General features: G+C 34.9%; 4 protein-coding genes across 53 annotated transcripts in view; all 4 read left to right on the top strand.

The window, feature by feature from the left end:
* plekha6 (pleckstrin homology domain containing, family A member 6) overlaps positions 1-5,255 on the top strand; it is an 84,333-nt gene extending 79,078 nt beyond the window's left edge. For 41 of the 50 annotated variants that reach the window (XM_077203375.1, XM_077203371.1, XM_077203352.1 and 38 more), the window contains 2 exons: positions 351-447; positions 2,946-5,255. In XM_077203375.1, the coding sequence (XP_077059490.1) occupies positions 351-445 (95 nt within the window). In that variant the 3' untranslated portion in view covers positions 446-447; positions 2,946-5,255. The remainder of the gene's footprint in view (positions 1-350; positions 448-2,945) is intronic. The other 9 variants (XM_077203387.1, XM_077203386.1, XM_077203370.1 and 6 more) reach the window with 1 other exon arrangement.
* Positions 5,256-8,761: 3,506 nt separating this feature from the next.
* On the top strand, positions 8,762-11,864 carry golt1a (golgi transport 1A). Its single transcript, XM_077203395.1, has 5 exons — positions 8,762-8,861; positions 9,074-9,165; positions 10,894-11,072; positions 11,298-11,361; positions 11,468-11,864. The coding sequence occupies exons 1-5, from the start codon at positions 8,837-8,839 to the stop codon at positions 11,507-11,509; spliced, it is 402 nt and encodes a 133-aa protein (XP_077059510.1). The 5' UTR covers positions 8,762-8,836; the 3' UTR covers positions 11,510-11,864.
* Positions 11,865-13,514: 1,650 nt separating this feature from the next.
* kiss1 (KiSS-1 metastasis suppressor) lies at positions 13,515-14,213 on the top strand. Its single transcript, XM_077204303.1, has 2 exons — positions 13,515-13,599; positions 13,948-14,213. Exons 1-2 carry the CDS (start codon positions 13,515-13,517, stop codon positions 14,211-14,213), a joined length of 351 nt encoding a protein of 116 aa, XP_077060418.1.
* Positions 14,214-15,268: 1,055 nt separating this feature from the next.
* On the top strand, positions 15,269-19,635 carry LOC143712088 (uncharacterized). Its single transcript, XM_077204302.1, has 6 exons — positions 15,269-15,454; positions 16,065-16,116; positions 16,346-16,449; positions 16,586-16,684; positions 16,762-16,808; positions 16,983-19,635. Exons 1-6 carry the CDS (start codon positions 15,388-15,390, stop codon positions 17,271-17,273), a joined length of 660 nt encoding a protein of 219 aa, XP_077060417.1. The 5' UTR covers positions 15,269-15,387; the 3' UTR covers positions 17,274-19,635.
* The last annotated feature ends 344 nt before the right edge of the window (positions 19,636-19,979 follow it).

Raw genomic sequence — 19,979 nt, 5'->3', positions numbered from 1 at the left:
GTTAAACATCAGAACACATATGAATTGACAAAGGCAGAGAGGACAAACATAATTTATATTCAATTTAACATGCCTTTGATCTCAATTGCTAGATTGAGATTTTTAAAAGCAGCCAAAATGCAAATATTCATGCTAATTTTAGGATCATGCATTGGACGTTCCTTCATAGCTTTCTTTCATTATATTCCATATTGTTTTAAGTCAGAAATACAATTAGCATGTATTCATTTTACCTTCTGTGTTGAGAGGACAGTATATGATCACCTCTCTGTCCCACAAATCCTTTTTCAGTTGCTTCATGGCATACATTCCTTTTGATACTTTCCCCCCATTATTCCACTGCATTGCAGCCCAGTGCGTCCCCAGTCACCCTGCCTCCCCAACCAGCCTGGTCCCTCCCCCTTCTGCTGACTACTCTGACTCCTCCCACATCATGAGTGTGTGAAGGTGAGTCCCGCCCGCTGCACAACAATCCCCGCCCCTTCCTTTCACTTCCAGTTCCTTACACAAACTCTCTTCCTGAGTCCTACTCATTACTGTCTTTGCTTTATTTTACTTTCAGTAGAGCTAGAAATATAAACGCTTAGAATATTGGTGCGTTTACACCACCCTGTTTTGGTATTTTTCTAAAAGAAAATAATTGATTAACTGCATATTTATTCCAGGATTTATGGCTACTCGACAAACACATCCTCCAATCGTGTTGACTGGCTTTCATTCTGTATATTTTGTTGTATTGACACCAATAGTAAACAGACAGTAAACCTAAAAGCTGCAATCAGCATTTGTCAGTGATGATAAAAACCATGTGACAAGAATTTTGAAAGGCTTGGTGTTTGAAATTGCACATTTGGACCATGTTGATCATATTATGATCTACAGTCGACATTTGCAAACCCTAAATTTCTCCTTTGGTTCATTAACAGTTCATTAAGGAGCATTTTTACCTGCTATATCCACATGGAAACCAGATGCTGATATTTTGGCTTCAACTGTTGTGAAATTTGATTAACTGCTAGGCCAGAAACATACTGAACACAAGCGTGCGAACGCAGATGCGAATGTTTAACCAGATGCATTGCAAAAGTGTAATCCCTCTGAATGTATTTAGCATTTCTAGCATTTCTCCGATGGTAGCAAACCTCAGAGCTCAAAAGACAAAAAAGTGCCATTAAGCCAGACCTTATTATTCAAGTAGCTATCTATAAACATTAACATAAGTCAATTTTAACTATATAGGCCCTGCCATAAACGGTGTGTTTAATGTAACTCAGAGGTTCTCAACCAAGGGTCTGGGGCCCATTAAAGCAAACTTCAAGATGACTAAAAGACAAACGTAGTATTACAATAAGAAATATCTTAAAAAATTTTTTTTTTTTTGCTTTATTTTAGATCCCACCCTTAACAATTTTTTCCCCCTCATATACATTAATAAAATCTTTTAACTCATTCATTTTTATAATGAATACAATACATTATACATTTTTCTAGTTAAGCCAAGCTCTAAAATATTTTATGGAGTAGAAATTTTGAGTAAAATATAGTTTTAAAAATCCTTATCCCTAATCCCGAAAAAGTCATGGGGCCCTCAGAGATTGTTGTGAACAATAGGGGACCTTGGAGTCAAAAAGGTTGAGAACCACTGATGTAATTTGTAATGTTTGCAGTCGCTATACATCGTCAATATGAATTTTTTTCCCAACCCTACACTGTGTGGCCAAGTGTAGACAGCATTGGATGAGGTTGCATGTAAGACTGACTCATTCTTTTCAAAATGTCCCTCTGGCATTACTGTAACTCACATGAATAATTGTCCATATAAGAAGAGTTATAATGTTCCCCTAGTGGCAGCACATACTTGTGTTGCATTTTAAATTGTTGTTTGATACAGTATTTTCTTACCAAAAACTGAAAATTCTCGTTGACTTCGGTGTAACACAAAATTGTCCATACAATGAAAGCCAATGGGGTTTAGTGTTATTTCGGACTCTTTTAGTTTATGGAAAAAACAATTGAAACATTCTTAAAAATATCTTCTTTTGTGTTCTGCAGAAGAAATTAAAGCCTCATTCAGACTCATTCCAAATCCGTTTTTTGTGTGCATATCCGATTGAAATCATATCAGATTTAGCAAGTGTGAATGGCAAAAATATGAAATGCGATTTTTACAAATCCGTTTCCGGTTTGAAATCCTATTCAAATTGCATTTCTGGAAATCTGTTTCAGTCCAACTGCTCTGATCATATTTCGCGTAGTTTATGTGACATTCACACCACGTAAAACATAAATGTCAGACGTTGTTCTAGGAAACATGCCGAAAGTCGCTGCAGAAACAAGGTTGTGTTGTTGCAAAGAGTCGGACGAGCAGAAAATGACAATATTACGGAGAAGTGTTTTGAAACCGGCGGTGATATCGGCACATAATAAAGCCATGCATAAATATTTTAATATTTTAAAAAGCCAAACATACCAGCCTTCTATGTTTCTGCTGCTGCCTCATAGCAGTAGTCCAGCACGGCATGTTGTAAATAAGACAACATCTGTATTGCAAACCCATCCATGTTGTGGTTGTGGTTGTTGTTTTTGGCGTTTACCTACCAACACAAATAAAAGACCACAACAGGACACACAAATCAGATCTGAACAGTTGTGATACACAATGTGGACAGTCAATTATTTTAGATCAGTTTCCAATTGGATAGACAAATAATCGGATTTGGACTGAGAGTGTGAATCATAAATCATACAGGTTTGGACCAATGAGTAAATGATGACAGAATTTCCGTTTGTTTGGTGAACTTCCACAGAGTGTTTTTGGCCTTAGTAATTTTTGTGTTTGAAAAACGTTCAGCTGAAGTTCTTTTAACTAAAGAATTATGACAGTGTCTTACAATACATTTATTCTCCTCTTCTCTTTTTCTCTCTCGCATCTCACATTTTCCCAGCTCAAGCTCTTGCAGCTGTCAAATTTGACGGTGAGCCCTTCTGAGTGTCCAGCAGACAACGAAAAGATGGAAAAAACCCACTGAACACCAAGAAAATATGTTTTGCCTTCGTCAAACATTGTATTTCTTTTGATTACTTACACAATACCAAGCAGAGTAATATTTCAATATGTTTGGATGTCTGCGGAGGGCTGTTCACCAGGTTATCTGCCTCCACATCTCCGCACACTCCGCATTCAGAGTGCGTAACCGACGGCTGAACTACGTAATTGAATTAATCAATTGTTTTGACTTGGTTTCGGAGGATGGCAGTCATATTACAAAAAGCTACAAACTAGCCAGGAAGTGGACGATGTTTACAGATTCATATCTGCTCTCGGTCACATTAAGTGATTGGAGTACACACGGCAAATTCATGCTACAGCTGCTCAGGGGGGATTCTGCAGACAAAAGCACGTTCTTGACAGGAAAGAGCGCGACGGAGAACGAGATGTGACCAGAGGAAAATAGCCATGCTTGAGGAAGTTGTAAAAACCAGACCAAGGACTACAGCAAAGTTGTCAAAGCTCAGTTTATCAGCAAGTCATTATGAGAGAGATTTGGAACCGCTGGTATGATAATTATTTGTGTTCAAAACTTGGAACAATCGCAGACCTTGGACGAATCCATTGTTGTTTTGATCCAAAGGATGTTGTTTATTCAAGAAGACTTGGCATTGGGCACTTCCCCTCCATCAATTTTTAGGCCAGACTCACTGTGACTCCTCCTGGCCTCCTTCTTTCCCACAATCCTCTCTGGTTTCACTATAGGGTTTGAGAACCCTCTTCCCGTCAACATTGCAGTCTCTCAAACCATTGTCAGGCCTTTAAGTACCGTGTGTATCTATAAAGAAAGCATATATATTGATATGACTATTACTATCTTTGCATCAAAGCCATGTGGACTCATCATAGTGCTATTACTGCTAGGACAGTTGTTACCAAATAATGGTACCTAAATACTTGTGAGCGTGTGTGTTAGATTAATGAGAAAAGAAGCCCAAACTTTGGAAGTGTCCTTAGAGTTGTAAGTCTGCTTGTTGAAACGATGCGTGTTCATGCGGGGCCAGCAACTTGCATTACAGCCTGTATATACAGTACTGACGTTAAATTATGTAACCTGTTGCCCCAACAGAATATCAAAGCCCTTATTTGTGGATTAGTGTGCCATTTAGAGATTCATCTGGCTTTCTTTTTCTGCTGTGGCACAGTTTTTGTGTAAATATAGATTGACATGGAATTAAATGGAACAATATTTTGGATTATTTTTCTATCACTGGTAATTACCTCTGTAATCAAGCAGTTTGATTATAATGTATCGTAAAGTAAAGAACAATTTGCCAAACAATATAAATATCCTTTTTTGTACTTCGATCTTTCACCATATCGAAACCTCTGAAATGCCATGCAAGTTGTTAGCCCATACTGTGCTTTCTGCTTGTCTTTATCTTTCTTTTTTTTTTTTCTTTTCTTTTTTTACATGAAATCAGTCTGTTTTAGGTCTAACTCTTAACTAAACACTGGCCTTCGCTTGTGTATGAGATATTTTGTGATTCTTTTTTAGAATTTAGTTTTTTTATTATTATTTCTCCCATCGGGTGAAGACATGGATATAATTTTGTTCTTATTCCAAAAAACACACACACAAAAAATCCTGAATCAAGCTAAAAACACAGTATAAGATCTGGAAATGAAAGTCAAGTTTCAGATTAACAGATTACTCATCATCACTTTTAAGCAAAAACAGCCCTGAAGGGGAAGACAGAGATCTATTTTTATCATTTTTCAGAAAGAGAAAAACAAGAAGAATGCATTGCATATTTTTCTATGATGTATAAATAAGGGTTTGATTGGATACATTTATAAAATGATTAAAGAGAGTTTTGATCTGATATATAATGGGGAATTGAGGCTGATATATTTTTAATTTATTGACTGAAACTTTACAGCATCTTTTTGAAGGCCTTGTTTAAGTGTTATTTTGTATGTAATTGGACAAAATGGTCAAAAGTCGCAGTTGGACAGTCAAAGCAGATATGTCTAATATTTGATAAAATATGTAGCGTATAAAGTGGGAATATCTAATTCAAAATAAGCACATTGTTCTGTGTAAATATTTTTAAATCAAAACACTGTATGTCTTCATATTTACTGCTATTTTAAGGGGAAAAAACAAGACTGCTTGAGCTATGCAAATCAAACAAATTAATACTTCATGTGCTTGCTTTAGAAGTACCCTCATGCAATAAAGCGAATGTATTTAAACCCCTCATTTGTAATTAAAACTCTTCATTTGTTCGTATCACTTTTTGAACCTTAAACATACAACCCACCTTTAAACACGACACTTTTCTTCATTCATACTTTCGCAAACATGGAAATCTTTCTAGAGGTAGACAACATAATTTCTTTGCTGCAACTTGTGAGGTAAATTAATAGCACTCTCATTGAAAACAATTGGAAAAATATGCCAGCCACGTGAAAAAAATACTTTGGTGAACAGAGGGCCTTAGTTTTTTTTTTGGCAGCTGTAAATGGAATACTCCACAACGAAACCCATAATAATGAGCCAGACGCCAGTCAATGCATCTTTCCAACATGTTTATATTTTTTTCCATAGAAATCCCATCATATTTGATCATATGATCAATCATACCATCCCATCATCCCACAGGACCACAATCAGTCCTGAACCACTTGTTACAGTTGTAAGTAATGAAGCTTAGTGCTGAACATTTTGCTGGATCAAATTTCGATCAAAACTTCTTGCTTTTAATTTTGATGAGGAGATTTTGAAAGCAACTATAAATTATTTTGACAATAACAAAAGCACAAAGCGAAAGCCTGCAGTGTCAGCAGTGGGGAATTTAATGCCAGTAAATATAACAAGTCAAGTCATCTTAATTTCTATAGTGCTTTATACAATACTGATTGCTTCAAAGCAGCTTCACCGTGATCAATGATGTAAACATCATCAAATGTGAGACAAATTCAAATTCTGCTGTAAAGCAAACAGTATGTTAATGACATAGTTTATGATACACACTCTAATGGAAAGTATTAAGACATTGAAGTAATATGTTGTGAAGATCAGTTGGTTAAAGGACAGTTCACTTTGTTGCATTTGTTAAACCGAGGATAGGACAAATGAGTGCACGGACTGAGAAGGGATTTGTGTAATGGAAAATAAAGAGATTGTTGGAAATTGTTTCAATAGATGCCAGGAGGGGAACGGGTTATGGTTGAAGTACAAAAAAAGAGATTAATGGCAGGATGGAAAGAGGAAGAAAGAGGTGCATGTGTAGATTTTAGGGAGATATTTTGCTACCAAGATCTTGGTTACACTTTACAATAAGGTTTCATTTGTTAACAATGAACAATAGCGTTTATTAATATTAGTCAATGTTCATTTCAAATTTACAAATACATTTTTAAAATCAAAAGTTGTATTTGTTAGCGTTAGTTAACGCACTGTGAACTAGCATGAACAAACAATGAACAATTCAATATGTGACATTAATAAATGCTTCAAAAAGCTCATTGTTAATTCATGTTAGCAATGCATTCATTAGTGTTAACAAATGGGACTTTATTGTAAAGTATTAGCAAAATGCATTCGAGCATTTGTTCCCACTTTCACAAGAGATAATGCTGAGTCAATAGAGATGTGAAAATTCATATTATACAGGTAAAAACGGATTAGAATGGTGAACGCTCGATGTGTTATGACCTGCCACGCTCTCACGACTGGTGTGGAAAACGTATCTCAAATGAAGTGCAATTTTTCATTGAGTTTTACTTTCACTTTCACCATTGTGTTGTTTTCAGTCTGGTAAAATTAAACTTTTTTTATATCATTGTATGTGTTTCATGCGTGTGTTTTAAAACATGACAGCGGTGACTAAATGGAATGCGCAACGACGTAGTTTCCCAGAGTGCAATAGCTCCCGCCCCCTTTTATTTTTTCCATTAAAGGGATAGTTCACCCAAAAATGAAAATTCTGTCAGTATTTACTCACCCTCATGTTGTTCCAACCTCGTAAGACCTTCGTTCATCTTCGGAACACGAATTAAGATATGTTTGATTAAAACTGAGAGCAGAATCACTCCTCCATAGGCTTCTTGAGGGATTGACACTTGTTCCCCGAAAAGTTATTTAAAACATCCTTAAAATAGTCTAAGTGACTACATTGGCTCAATCCTAAGTTTATCAAACAACAAGAATACTTTATGTGCGCAAAAAAAAACCAAAATAACAACTTTATTTCAACTATTAATTTCCTTCTCTGTGGGCCACGAATCAGTTCACTATAGCGTAAGCTTCTGTTGTTGTACATCACACGCATCACACACATGACCAGCGTCGGCCAATAGTGAGCCTACGTGTGACGTAGCTCTACGCAATCACACTACGTTAACTGACTATAGACCCACAGAGAAAGAAATGAATAGTTGAAATAAAGTCGTTCTTGTCGCATGATAAACTTAAGATTTAGCCACTGTAGTCACTTGGACTATTTCAAAAATGAATTTAATAACTTTTCGGGGCTGGCAAGTGTCAATCCCTTAGAAGCCTATGGAGGAGTGATCCAGCACTCAGATTTAATCAAAAATATCTTAATTCGTGTTCCGAAGATGAACGAAGGTCTTACAGGGTTGGAACAACATGAGGGTGAGTAAATACTGACAGATTTTTCATTTTTCACTATCCCTTTAATTTTTCCCATTCTGGTATTTAAAAAAAAGTATTCGTTATAAGCCATGAACCAAGCCAATAGGCCACAAGATGAATCACATTACAAACTTTGATTTGAAGCAAAAAAGTTTTTGAAAATACGAAAAAAGACTAAGAAACAAGACTGTGTACTTAACAGCTTTTGCGAAGGAAAGAAATACATTCCCATGAAGCATAGCGAACAGAATAATCGAATTAAAAACGATGGAGAAATATAAAACAAATTTTGATTATATAAAAACAATATTTTAAGTTCATTGCAATATATATTGTGTCTGTGTGTGTGTGTGTGTGTGTGTGTGTGTGTGTGTGTGTGTGTGTGTGTGTGTGTGTGTGTGTGTGTGTGTGTGTGTGTGTGTGTGTGTGTGTGTGTGTGTGTGTGTGTGTGTGTGTGTGTTTTAGGAAAGCGTATGAAAAAAGTAAAAACTGTGAGTTTATATCTTGTAATGCAGTTTATATCTTGTAAGAATTGTTAGACACTAACTCAGTCACATTGTGAGATAGTCACATTTACCTTTTTTATTTGTTATTATATGGCAGAAACAAGGTTCCATACATTGGCAGCGGGGAATATTAGTAAAATATCTGACCTTTGAATGCCGCTCTTGACAAGTCAGAATCAAGTAGCCCTATGCCAGAATTTTATTTAACTATAGCTACCAAAAGGGTCTCTGATAAAATGACTATTTTTAGACATGTTGTTTTGCACTATTTTCTTCTGAACACAGCTAATATGAATATACAATTATTTGTCATGCCAATAAAGCATATTACATACTCCAATTATTTAGATTGGGGGACAGGGGATATTACCAAATTGTGAAAAGATGTTAGGGTGTACTTTTGGCAGCGTCAGCTGTCATATTAGAGATTAATAAAAAAATGTGTGGGATGTGAGGTAAGGAAATAAGGGCAGAGTTTGAGTGGACACATGAATGAGTGAATGGACTGTGATAGAGTGTAAAAGAGATAAAGTGATCATCATTCTAATACGTTTGGTTAATGTTCACCCTACGGTAGGGTTCAAAGTCAAGTATTTATGGGAAACATTCAAACCAGTAAAAACTTAGGAGCCAAAACCGGGACATCTGAGCCAAGAAAGACAACAGAGGGAAACCATGATCACAATCACTGAGTTTCAGAGTGAGTGTCTTTCTTTCACTGAATATAAATGAACCGCTGTATGAGTTACAGTTACAGCTGAACACAGAGACACTGGTATGTTCATTCTGATTTTTTATGTAAATTAAGAAACAGAATGAGAATATGTTCTCCCTTTTAAATAACTACAGTAATAATTGCTTGATTAACTAAATAAAAATATAGCTAAACAATCTGTTCTAACTGGATTCTAGAAATCGGTGTGGGTCTGTCTGGATTCGGCATGTTCTTTGTGCTGTTTGGAATACTGCTGTACTTTGACTCGGTCCTGTTGGCGTTTGGTAATGTAAGTGCTATGATGAGCTGTTTAGATATGACACAACAAGCTAGATCTTTGGTCATGGGAAATGTTTTTTAACCCTTTCATGCGTGAATTATGATAACCTCAGTCAGAATTTTTCTTCCTATGCGTTTTTATTACTCTTAGGCATGACAAACAAGATTTGACTTTTTTTTTTAAACATATTTTTGAAAAAGATTTTCAGATGTCCACTTGAGTGGACAGCATGCGTTTATGGTTTAAACTGAAGAGATACTGTATTAAATATAATACAATAATAACACAGCAATATTGTGTGTATTTAACAAACCAATCAATAAAATTGTATAAAATCATGTGAAAACTATAAAATATATACAAAAAAATATAAATGCGAAATATTGCAAGGGCAATTGAACTTCATACAAGTTGAACTTCGCGTATCTTTGATCTTTGATATCAGAACATGAGAACTCTCTACAGCCTGTCAAGGTGCAACTGTGGAAACCACTCAGATGCTCCCTCCAGTGTACCAGAATATGTCGATTTACCCTTTATTAGCTAATAATTCTGATTATGTTCAAGATGGACACATTTCTAACATAGCTCTCCTATGAGAAAGCCTAGAGATTAGGTGTTTTCAATCTCATCTGAAATGAGCAGTGTTGGGGTTATGCATTACAAGTAACATCCATAACGCAATCAGATTACTTTTTTGATGTTACGAGTAAAGTAATGCGTTACAAGTAACATGCATTAGCCTATGTAATCAGATTTTTTTTTGTAACAAGTAATGTATTACAAGTAACATGCATTACGTAATCAGATTACTTTCTGGTCGAACAAGTAAAGTAATGCATTACAAGTAACGTGCATTACGTAATCAGATTACTTTTTAGATAAAATGAGTAAAGTAATGCATTACAAGTCACATACATTATGTAATCACATTACTTTCTTGATGTCAATGAAAATTACATTCGAATAATACAAATACATTTATTTACAGTCAAAAAACGTTACTGCAGATGAAGTATTTTCAAAAACAACATTCACAGTATAAGTATGTGGAGGTTATGTAGAGGTTGATGTCCAACTATGCCATCAAAACCCGTGCAAATTCAAGAAAATTATTTTTTAAAAGCTGTCCACTGTAGTGACCTCTATGCATGAAAGGATGGGGGAGATCTGCCCAACCATATGTCACTTTTACCAAATATAAAGCTTTTTTTTTTTTTGCTGATCACAGCTAATCTATTCCATGCAAACTTTAAATCCAGAAATGGTAATAAGCGAGAAAAGGCTAAATACATGAATTTTGGGTGAACAATCACTTTAAGTGTGTCAGAAAATGACATACAATATTGTTCTAAAGTTTACGTGTTTTTTTTTAATTCTGAAAGAATGCATTAAATTGATCAGTCAGAGTAAAGATTTTTAACATTGTTACATAATTTCAAATAAAAGCTATATTTCAAACAAAAATATTGAGCAGCACAATTTTTCAGCATATTCATGCGGTACTGAAGTAATGACTGTATAAAAATATATTTTTAATAATAAAATAGACAATAGTTATTTAAATTGTAATAATGTTTTATAATTTTATAGTTTTTACTGTATTGTAATAAATGCAACCTTGGTGAGCATAAATGTTTCTTTCAAAAGCATAACAATATCGGTATAGTGCACATACATAAGTTTATTTCTTTGTTTTGTGTATACTTTCCGAACATTTTCCTTCTCTTGAATCAGATTCTGTTTCTGTCTGGTCTGGCCTTCATCATTGGCTTGAGGAGGACAGTCCACTTCTTTTTCCAGAGACAGAAGCTCAAGAGCTCCGCCTTCTTTCTAGGAGGCGTGGCTTTAGTTCTACTCAGATGGCCTCGTATTGGCATGCTAGTGGAGACCTATGGCTTTGTGCTTCTATTTAAGTGAGTAAAAAGTTAAATCATGTCCTGTCCATGTGTGCGGGGCAGGCGGCTCGTTTGGTTAAGATATTCTTACTTTAAACCAACCAAGATGCATTTAGCCTAATCTCATTTTGAAATCTTTTATATTTTTACTAAATATATGCTATTTGTCTGCTTGACTTGACATCATTCTTGGATCGTTCCTCTCCTAAACTGACAAATAACACAAATCTGCATTGTTTGTAGGTCATTCTTCCCAATGGCTTTTGGATTTCTCACAACAGTCTTGAACATTCCCTTTTTAAATACGGTATGGAACAAAAGCTGAATCAAAACTTAAATCTATATTAAAGTTAAGCACAACCAAAGTATTGGGTTGACTAAACATTCCTCATTGTTTCTTTGCTCTGTTTCAGATTTTTAACAAGTTATCTGGAAGTAGTTCCTCAATGGTGTGAGGGCAGATGTTGGAAATCTGGATGTGCTGCTGCAGTCCACTGCTAAAAGTTTTGATTTTTTTCATATATATATATATACATATGGACTAAGGTATATGATGGATAGTTGTGTGGGTTATTTTATTTTAATATTTTAGTCAATTTTTATAACAACATGTCATAATAACTTAAGAAACTACTATATAATAACTTAATGTTATTTTTTGTTCATTTATTTTAAAAACATATCTTTTTCCATTTAGAAAAATATATATGCTGCAATATCAGGGTTTGATATGCACAAGACGTTGATCTGTACTTTTTACATTTCCCACTTGAGATGAACACAAGCAAAAATAAAATGTCTGGTGATCATGTAAAGCTTCTTGGCCTGCTCTCAACGCTACAAGTTATGAATATATTTATATTAGAGGAGTGCTTTTCCAATCATCTCATTTCTATTCCATGTGTCTGCTCCCCCCAACTTCAATGAACTAGCCTACCCTCAAATAGAAAATCAAATGATATCGAGTTCAAATATATAAAGGCTTTGTGGTTCTGGAATGTTCCGGTGAAATGGATGGGTGGTGGACCCACCCCGGGGCAAAAAGACAAGATCAGAGGGAAAGAGGGGACGGTTATGCAGGTCTCCTACCCACCGGGGAGGCTATGACGCAGGTAATGTTGTATGAAAAAGATAAAAATGTGTCTGAAGATTGTATGAACCAAACACAACCTCCATACCACCAGGTGTAAAGGTAAGCCATTTACTTTATTCTCCCACTGAAACTCCCATGTACATGTTTGCATTGATAGTTGCATACATGTTAGTGTGCGTGTGTAAGTGCACATTCTGTGTGATTGTCTATTTGAAGTCTTTAGGGTAAGCGCACATTTATGCATTCTGTGTGATGGATATTTGAAGTCTAGGGTTTGGACGGTTTGATTGACGTTTTTACATTTACATATGTATTTGACATAATTACACTTTTGTATTTTGTCAAATTACACTTTTTAAAGAAGAATAAACTTTTTTGTAGTTTCCATGCTTTTCAAAATGTAAATGAATGCACATTTTGATATCGCTAAATCATGTTCAATTTGAGCCTGTGGTTTTGTGCCTTTTACATTGCTATTTTATCATTGCTCAGCAGCATTTTGGTCACAAAATATCTGATTTATTGATATTATTGTATTAAAAATTTTTTTTATCATTTACATCTATAAACAGAATAGGATAGGGGTGAAAGGCTGATTTCTGTGTGTGTGTGTGTGTGTGTGTGTGTGTGTGTGTGTGTGTGTGTGTGTGTGTGTGTGTGTGTGTGTGTGTGTGTGTGTGTGTGTGTGTGTGTGTGTGTGTGTGTGTGTGTGTGTGTGTGTGTGTGCGTGTGTGTGTGCGCGTGTGTGTGTGCGTGTGTGTGTGCGTGTGTGTGTGTGTGTTTGTATTATGGGGACAAATGGCAGTATCTGAAATTCTTGTCCTTGTAGGGACATTTTGTGGTCACCATGAGGAAAACCGATAGTAAATCATACAATAGTAAAACAAGTGGTGTTTTTTGAAAATGTAAAAATTAAAACAAACAAAAAAAATTTGTTTAGGGGATAGAATATACAGTTTGTACAGTAAAAAAATAATTTTGTATATGGAAAGTCCCCATGATAACCCAACGTGCGTGTGTGTGTGTGTGTGTGTGTGTGTGTGCGCGCAAACCGTGTGTGTGGTATTTGTAAACCCTACAATACATTATGGGGACAAAATGTCCCCACAAGGATGCAATACAATAATGGGACATTTTTTGGTTCCTGTAAGGAAAAAAGCTTATCATACTGAATTATGTGTTTTTGAAAATGTAAAAATGCATTGTGTGTCTGAGCTCACGAGTATGAAAAGATACAGATAAATGTCACTGAAACGTGTGATCTCATAAATGAGTCTTCTAATAAGTACCCATGATTCAACCATGTGTACTGGTTTAATTAGATTTCTTTATTACAGAAACTAATTTTGGTTCAAAACACATTCAAAATGATGCTACTTACCATCATTTTAATGATGCCAGTGGCGATTCAGGACACATACTCTTCAGAGCATTTTCAATATTACTTAAAAGGTAAGTTAAATGTTGTGTTTACTGGAATTAACTTCTAATAAATACTGTATATCAAAAATATAGCAAATATTAAAATGTGTTAAACAGTCTTAAGGCAACAAATGACAATGCAACTGAAAAGAAAATAGCCATAGAATATTCTAGATGCATTGAAGAGGTTTTTAAATGAGGTTGTGTGTTTTATAACATTTACTATTCCCGTAACAGATGCTATCTTTATAGTTTTGGAAAAACTTTATAATGTTGATAAAAAAAAGTTCAATTATAAAATATATCAAAAGCCTGTATTGGACATGTTAACACTGTAAAGCATAGTTTCACTTGTCTGAATGAAACGCCTATCTCTAGATGAAACTCCTGAAGAAGCATCACTCCGGGTTCTAAGGAGAACTGATCCTCTTCCCACAGCTGGATCTCCTTCTCCCAAGCTCTCAGTGCACTTCTCCATGGGTGCAGGTCCTCAGCGGAGCACATGGTGGTTGTCTCCAGAAAAGCCTTACACAAAAAGAAGGCAGCGTGTTGCATACTACAACCTCAATTCCTTCGGTCTCCGCTATGGGAAGAGAGAACAGAACATGCTTGCAGGATTTAAACAAAAGATACATGTAAAGTGAGGTCCAGTAGACCTTTCAATTGTATATTGTTCTTTCATGTATTCTTTGTGATCCTTCAATTATCTGATTGCCACATGTGATTGATTGTACTATTGAATTGATATGTGGACAGAACATCCCAGACAGCAACATAGTGTCAGTCCAGAACCAGTCCGACATCTCGTACATGTGTATTCCACACGGCCCAGATGTGGGCTGGATTTGGGCCAACACTATGTTGCTATCTGGGATTAGTGGGATAGTTCATAATCTTCATTATAAAGAAGTGTATTGATAATTTTGAAGCTCCATTTTACTAGTAATTAAAACATTATCAAACAACCTGAATAAAGGGATTTTATTTGGTGACATTTAAAATAAATGCTAAAAATGTTATTTAAAATGACAGAATCGTGAACAAGGTTCAATACATTAGGTTACACCCCTGAAAGTGATTTGATTTTTGTGTGCGTATGCTATGTGTAATATAGCCTACTTCCTTTTCACACACTCCGATGATCAAAAACTAACAATTCGTTTTTGTTCTGTTTTTGTTTTTTGCAAATAAACTGTTATAATACTTCATGTTGCCACATCAAGCAAAATCTGGAAGTTGTTAAAAAAAAAGTACTGTATTCATTTATTTATGTCTTGTAACTTAAACCGATTCCAAAACCTCATCAGGTCAGGTTATCTGATTATTTCCGTATTTATATGGTTAACACTTACAACCAAAGTGCTCACTATTAAAATATACTATGATTTTTGTTAGTTTTGTTTCTGATCATCAAATTGGCGCAAAGTTTGATCATCGTTTAAGACTGGACTTAAATTTCTATCTTTTCTACTGTATGTGATCTATACTAGGATTGTATATCAATAATAATAAAATTAGAAATAATCTGTAAAATCATATTTATTTATTTATATTTTCAAGTAGCCTACACATTTTAACACTCAAAGCATCTCTTTCAATGAGCAAGATATTTTGGTGCTGTATCTTCAGTGTATAACCTTATTTAAAACTGGTGACGCTCAACCACAACTTTCCACTGACTCTATAGATGGTAATCACTGAGCATTTCCGTGGTTGTGCTTTTGAGAGGGAACTTGATCAGCACTTTGATACAAATATTAAAGACCATTATAAGAAACAATTTGAAAAACTAAATAATTAGTGCGAGTGTCTGAAGTCATGATGCGGATCATACACCCTGTATTCATTTTTACACTCTGCATGTTTCTCTTCAATGTGCTGGCAGGTAAGACACGTGGCACAAACTTTATTTATTTTCTTTCAAATATATTTTCTAATAATGCTCAATAAGATGATTGTTTAAAACCAGAAATGTAGGGTATCTAGCTTCATATAAAATTATATAATAATAATAATAATAACAATAAAGTAACATAGGGACTGTAAAATTCTTAAAGAAAATGTGTAGTGTGCAAAATACAAAATGTGTATTAAATGAATATAAACTCTTTTAAATATATACCATATGTATCACTATATTACAGTTGTTATTTGAACAGTTAACCCCCTTGTTTTAGATCTGAAAGTTGTGATCAAGTAAAACTTTGTGTGTGTGTGTGTGTGTGTGTGTGTAAATGATGAAGAGGCAAGCACAAACGTGTACAAATATATCACCTAGAAAGGGAAAAAAAAGATACTAAATATTTCTTATGTGGCAGAGAATGATTTTCTGAGTCAATATGCAATATATCGATGTAAATGATATTAAAATGAATCTGTGACTTTGTAACATATCTGAAACTGAATATAGGATCATACAAAATCAGCACACATTGCCTAGTTGTTCATCTATATCAGTTTGTTTTAATGCAAATTAAATGTATTGATTCCCGCAGATAATTACACAGATCCAGCTTACTATTCAAGCACAGGAGACACAGGAATTTGGTAATTCTGCAAACATAACAAATGTTTTTAGTAGATTTACAATGTAACACATTCATTTTACTTTTAGCCTGAGTTGTTCAGTAGCTATTTGTATTTTGACTTATGTGAGAAGTGACACGTTGATGGCGTACAAATTGGCTAGAAATGACTTGAAACAGTTTTTGTATAACTACACAACTTAATCTTGTGATGATTCTAGTTATCAACATTCATTTATGCATTGTTTTAGTAATGTTCTTCATCCGTTATTGTACGGCATCATCTGCTTCCTCGTTTTCTTGGTTGTCATTCTTCTGATTCTTCTCTTTAAAATATCCATCTCGATGCAAAGCGGTGAGTGCATTACAGTACTTTTAATTGCTTATTAGACCTTAATATCATAGTAAATAACAGTGATTGAGTATTTTTTCAATTCAAAAGATCTAGCTTTATTTAACCTATAATGTGTGTGATTTTTGTTTTAACTCAGGCTTTAGAAGAGACACTATCCACATAGCCAGCGACACGGTAGAATCAACCGCTTTGCGTCAGAATAATACATTAGGTGTTTCCCCTCCTTCGGGTGACGGTAAAAACACGTTTGACAATTCATCTTACTGTTTGTCCACTGAGGCTTTCACGCTAACCTTTGGCCTTGTCAATCAGGTGGAGATAGTTCATCCTCTACTAGTTCTGGGACCCCTGAAGGCTCGGTAAGTCATTTGAAAACCATTCCCCTTCAAGCACCTGAATACCATCCATTATGTATTCCAGATGCATCATGTCCCATTTTTAGGGTGTTGCAATTCTTTATTAACATTTTTGTTTAATATGGTAATAATATGGTAATTTTGTCTAATATGATTTTGTTTTTGTTTGGGTGTCAGCTGGCAGATCTTTCCTTTAATTCTCAGCGGTATGTAAGCCTTCAAGACCGTTCTAAGACTTCTGACTACATAAATGTTGCAGAGAGTGCTTCACCTGGACAAGTGAAATTTCATAATAAAAAAATGGATATAGACTATGTGAATGTTAAAGAGTCCCAACGGAAGAAGATCAACAGAATAGGCCATGCGAGCTGTGATGACGGTACTAAAAGTTTTAGCAGCGATGCAAGCGATGAGTCTGCTGTGAATTACACCAAGGTTGTCTTTACTAAGATAGATAGGCTTAAGTAAAAGATGTGATCAGCTTTTGTAAAAAATTGGCTTAAACGAATCACTCACCCACCCAGAAATTAGAATTATTATCATTTACTCACCCTCATGTCGTTCCAAATCCGTATGACAAGAATGTGTCAGTAATTTTTGCCCATACAGTAAAAAGTCAATGGGGTCCAAAGTAACACTGCTTGGATTGACATTTCATATTATGGACAAATAAATAGCCTAAAAATCTTCTTTTGTGTTTTACAGAAGAAATTGGTTTGGAACAGCATGAGGGTGGGTAAATCATGATGGGATTTTCATCTTACAGTTTAATAGTCCTTTTAACATTCTGTAAAAAGGTGTGCGTAAAAAGTTACAAATGTTCATATTTTCAGAACGAAAACATACAATTTTAAACATGGTATCCTAAGCATAAGAGATAGAAGACAGGGTTTTTTTTCCAGTGAATTTTCAGCCGCACTTTTTAGTGAATTTTTCAGATTATAAAACACCACATCCTGGCAGGAAGGAACCAGACATGCATCTGTGAAAGTCTAACAGTAATAAATAACTCATTTAAATGTGCAGGCATCAAATGCTGTAACCTGATAACAAACATGCCCCTTTCTTCACTATTGACACTTGCTTTTCAACGTCAAGCATAATTTTCATTTAGGCCCTGTGGGAGACAATAAAAATCTCACGATTCACCAGGAGCGCATCTCTCTGGAACATTGTTATAAGGACAATTTTGAAGTAGAACTTTGATATTTCCCAATACCACCACACGTATGATGCAATTTTAAATATTTGATATTTACAGGTTTAATATTTGATATGCCGCACATCAAAATGTTAATGTTATGGTAGTGGATCGCATCAGCTTGCACTGACACTGTCCCACCACTTTGTGGTATCAATGCCTCTGCATGTGTTACTATACGGTGATGTAGTAAACACCGAAAGCCTATTTGAAAGTGATCTTTGTATAAAGCTGTGATGTTATTTTGAATGCATTACCTATTTATAGTTCATCTGTGCATGAGCCAATGCCAAGAGCACAAATTCAAAATCATTCTTCTCATTTTAAGGCCAAAGCATTTTTTATGCGATAGCCTAAACAACCATAACCAAACATACGGATATATGATAAACACAAACCCTCAAAGGACTTTAAAAGTCACCCTTTTCTGATAAGACACAGATGTTTAAATAATTAAATAATCAGAGGAGACATCCAGGTTCCTAGAAAAGCTTCTATTTTGAGTTCACATTCAAATTGAATTTATTATGAAATTAGTTTTGCATTGTGGCACTCTTTTCAGGTGCTGCACAAAGTGAGCCTTTTGTGCAACTGCTTTAAATTCAGCAGCAACAGTTGAGGTTCAATAAACTGAAAGTGCATGTCTTTGTGAATATTGTTACAGTATGTTACAAACTTTGTGTCATAGAAAGTTTGCTCACGTTGCTACAGACATTTATAAACACACCGCTTGCATGTGGTTGGTTCTGTTTAGGGATTTAAATAAATACAGTTCATATTGAAGTTTTTTTTTTTTACAGTGCAACAAAGAACTGTAAACAAAGAAATGGCAGTGAAACAAAGAAATGCCATTGCATTGCTCAAATCCGACTAATACTGGATGTTCTGTCTACTTCACTGGTACTCAGCTGCAGGCACATGTTGTTAGTCCACGATAAGATAGATTGTTTTTAATAAACTATTTCAAAGCCAAACCTTTTTTCTTTATACAAAATTGACATAGCCACATAATCAAATCTTTAATTATTTTTGCACTGACAATAAAAAGGGATTGACTGTTGCGAAACGTTAATCAATGCAAGGAGGATTCCAATAATTTTGGCAAATCCACAGAGGTTTGGCGTGTGAAGTTTGATTAAATAACAGCGCCCTGTTTCCACAAATCTCCCCAGCACATGCAAGATCTGTGTTGTAGACAAAAAACTGCCTTAAGTTGGTGTGTCTCTAAATCTTTTCTTCAGTGGCTCAATATAAACCACGCAAATGGTTAAATCCAGTTCTGACATTTTGCACAAAACAACAGCTTTGCACAAAGAAGTTAACTCTGTGGTCATCGATGCATTGCTAATAAGCCAATGTCATTGAATTAAGTTGTAAAACGTGCAGTATAAACAATCGATGAAAAAAAAGGAAAAACAAAGACCGGTGAGGTAGGCTATACCAAATGTTAAAAGCTGTCATTAAAATGTCTTAATTTAGCTCTAATGTGTAATGGCTTCAGTGTGTCAACAGTTAGTGGCTTCATTATCGAATTAAATAAAACTTGCTGGTATATATTTAATTTCTTGTGTGTAATGAAAGTTTGACCACCAAAACCTCACATCAATAAACTTTTTTTTTGCTACACTGTTTAAGACCTTTTATGACAGATTTCACTTTTAAAACCACAAGAATTGCATTTAAAATATTTTGGGCTGCAGGAATGGATTAAATTTTCTTTTCTTTTCTTTTTGTTTATTACCAGAGACATATTATTTTCAATTCTAAGACTGGATAAACTGGTAGAACTGGAAGATATGGCAAGTCTTTGAGAAAACAAAGAAAATTAACAATTGAATTTCTCTCTTGTACTATCATGCTGAGATCACCTGAAATTCACCCAAAAATCTATATGGGTTAATGTGAATAATTATCATACAGTATTACACGTTTGATATCATTTGAAATGTCTCAGTGCGACTGGTACAAAGGTC

The sequence above is a fragment of the Siphateles boraxobius genome, unplaced genomic scaffold (assembly GCF_051911475.1).
Source record: "Siphateles boraxobius isolate OS27281-9 unplaced genomic scaffold, OSU_SipBor_1 5, whole genome shotgun sequence".
Lineage (NCBI taxonomy): Eukaryota > Metazoa > Chordata > Actinopteri > Cypriniformes > Leuciscidae > Siphateles > Siphateles boraxobius.
Note: the sequence above shows the minus strand (reverse complement) of the source record. Positions and strands in the feature narration are given on the sequence as shown.

Excerpts from the sequence above, each read along its gene's own strand:
- LOC143712088 (XM_077204302.1), top strand. The coding sequence starts at position 15,388 with ATGATGCGGATCATACACCCTGTATTCATTTTTACACTCTGCATGTTT. Across the intron at positions 16,450-16,585 it reads ATCCATCTCGATGCAAAGCG|GCTTTAGAAGAGACACTATC; the intron begins GTGAGTGCATTA and ends GTTTTAACTCAG. Across the intron at positions 16,809-16,982 it reads CTGGGACCCCTGAAGGCTCG|CTGGCAGATCTTTCCTTTAA; the intron begins GTAAGTCATTTG and ends TTTGGGTGTCAG.
- kiss1 (XM_077204303.1), top strand. The coding sequence starts at position 13,515 with ATGATGCTACTTACCATCATTTTAATGATGCCAGTGGCGATTCAGGAC. Across the intron at positions 13,600-13,947 it reads TTTTCAATATTACTTAAAAG|ATGAAACTCCTGAAGAAGCA; the intron begins GTAAGTTAAATG and ends GCCTATCTCTAG.
- golt1a (XM_077203395.1), top strand. The coding sequence starts at position 8,837 with ATGATCACAATCACTGAGTTTCAGA. Across the intron at positions 9,166-10,893 it reads TCCTGTTGGCGTTTGGTAAT|ATTCTGTTTCTGTCTGGTCT; the intron begins GTAAGTGCTATG and ends CTCTTGAATCAG. Across the intron at positions 11,073-11,297 it reads GGCTTTGTGCTTCTATTTAA|GTCATTCTTCCCAATGGCTT; the intron begins GTGAGTAAAAAG and ends CATTGTTTGTAG.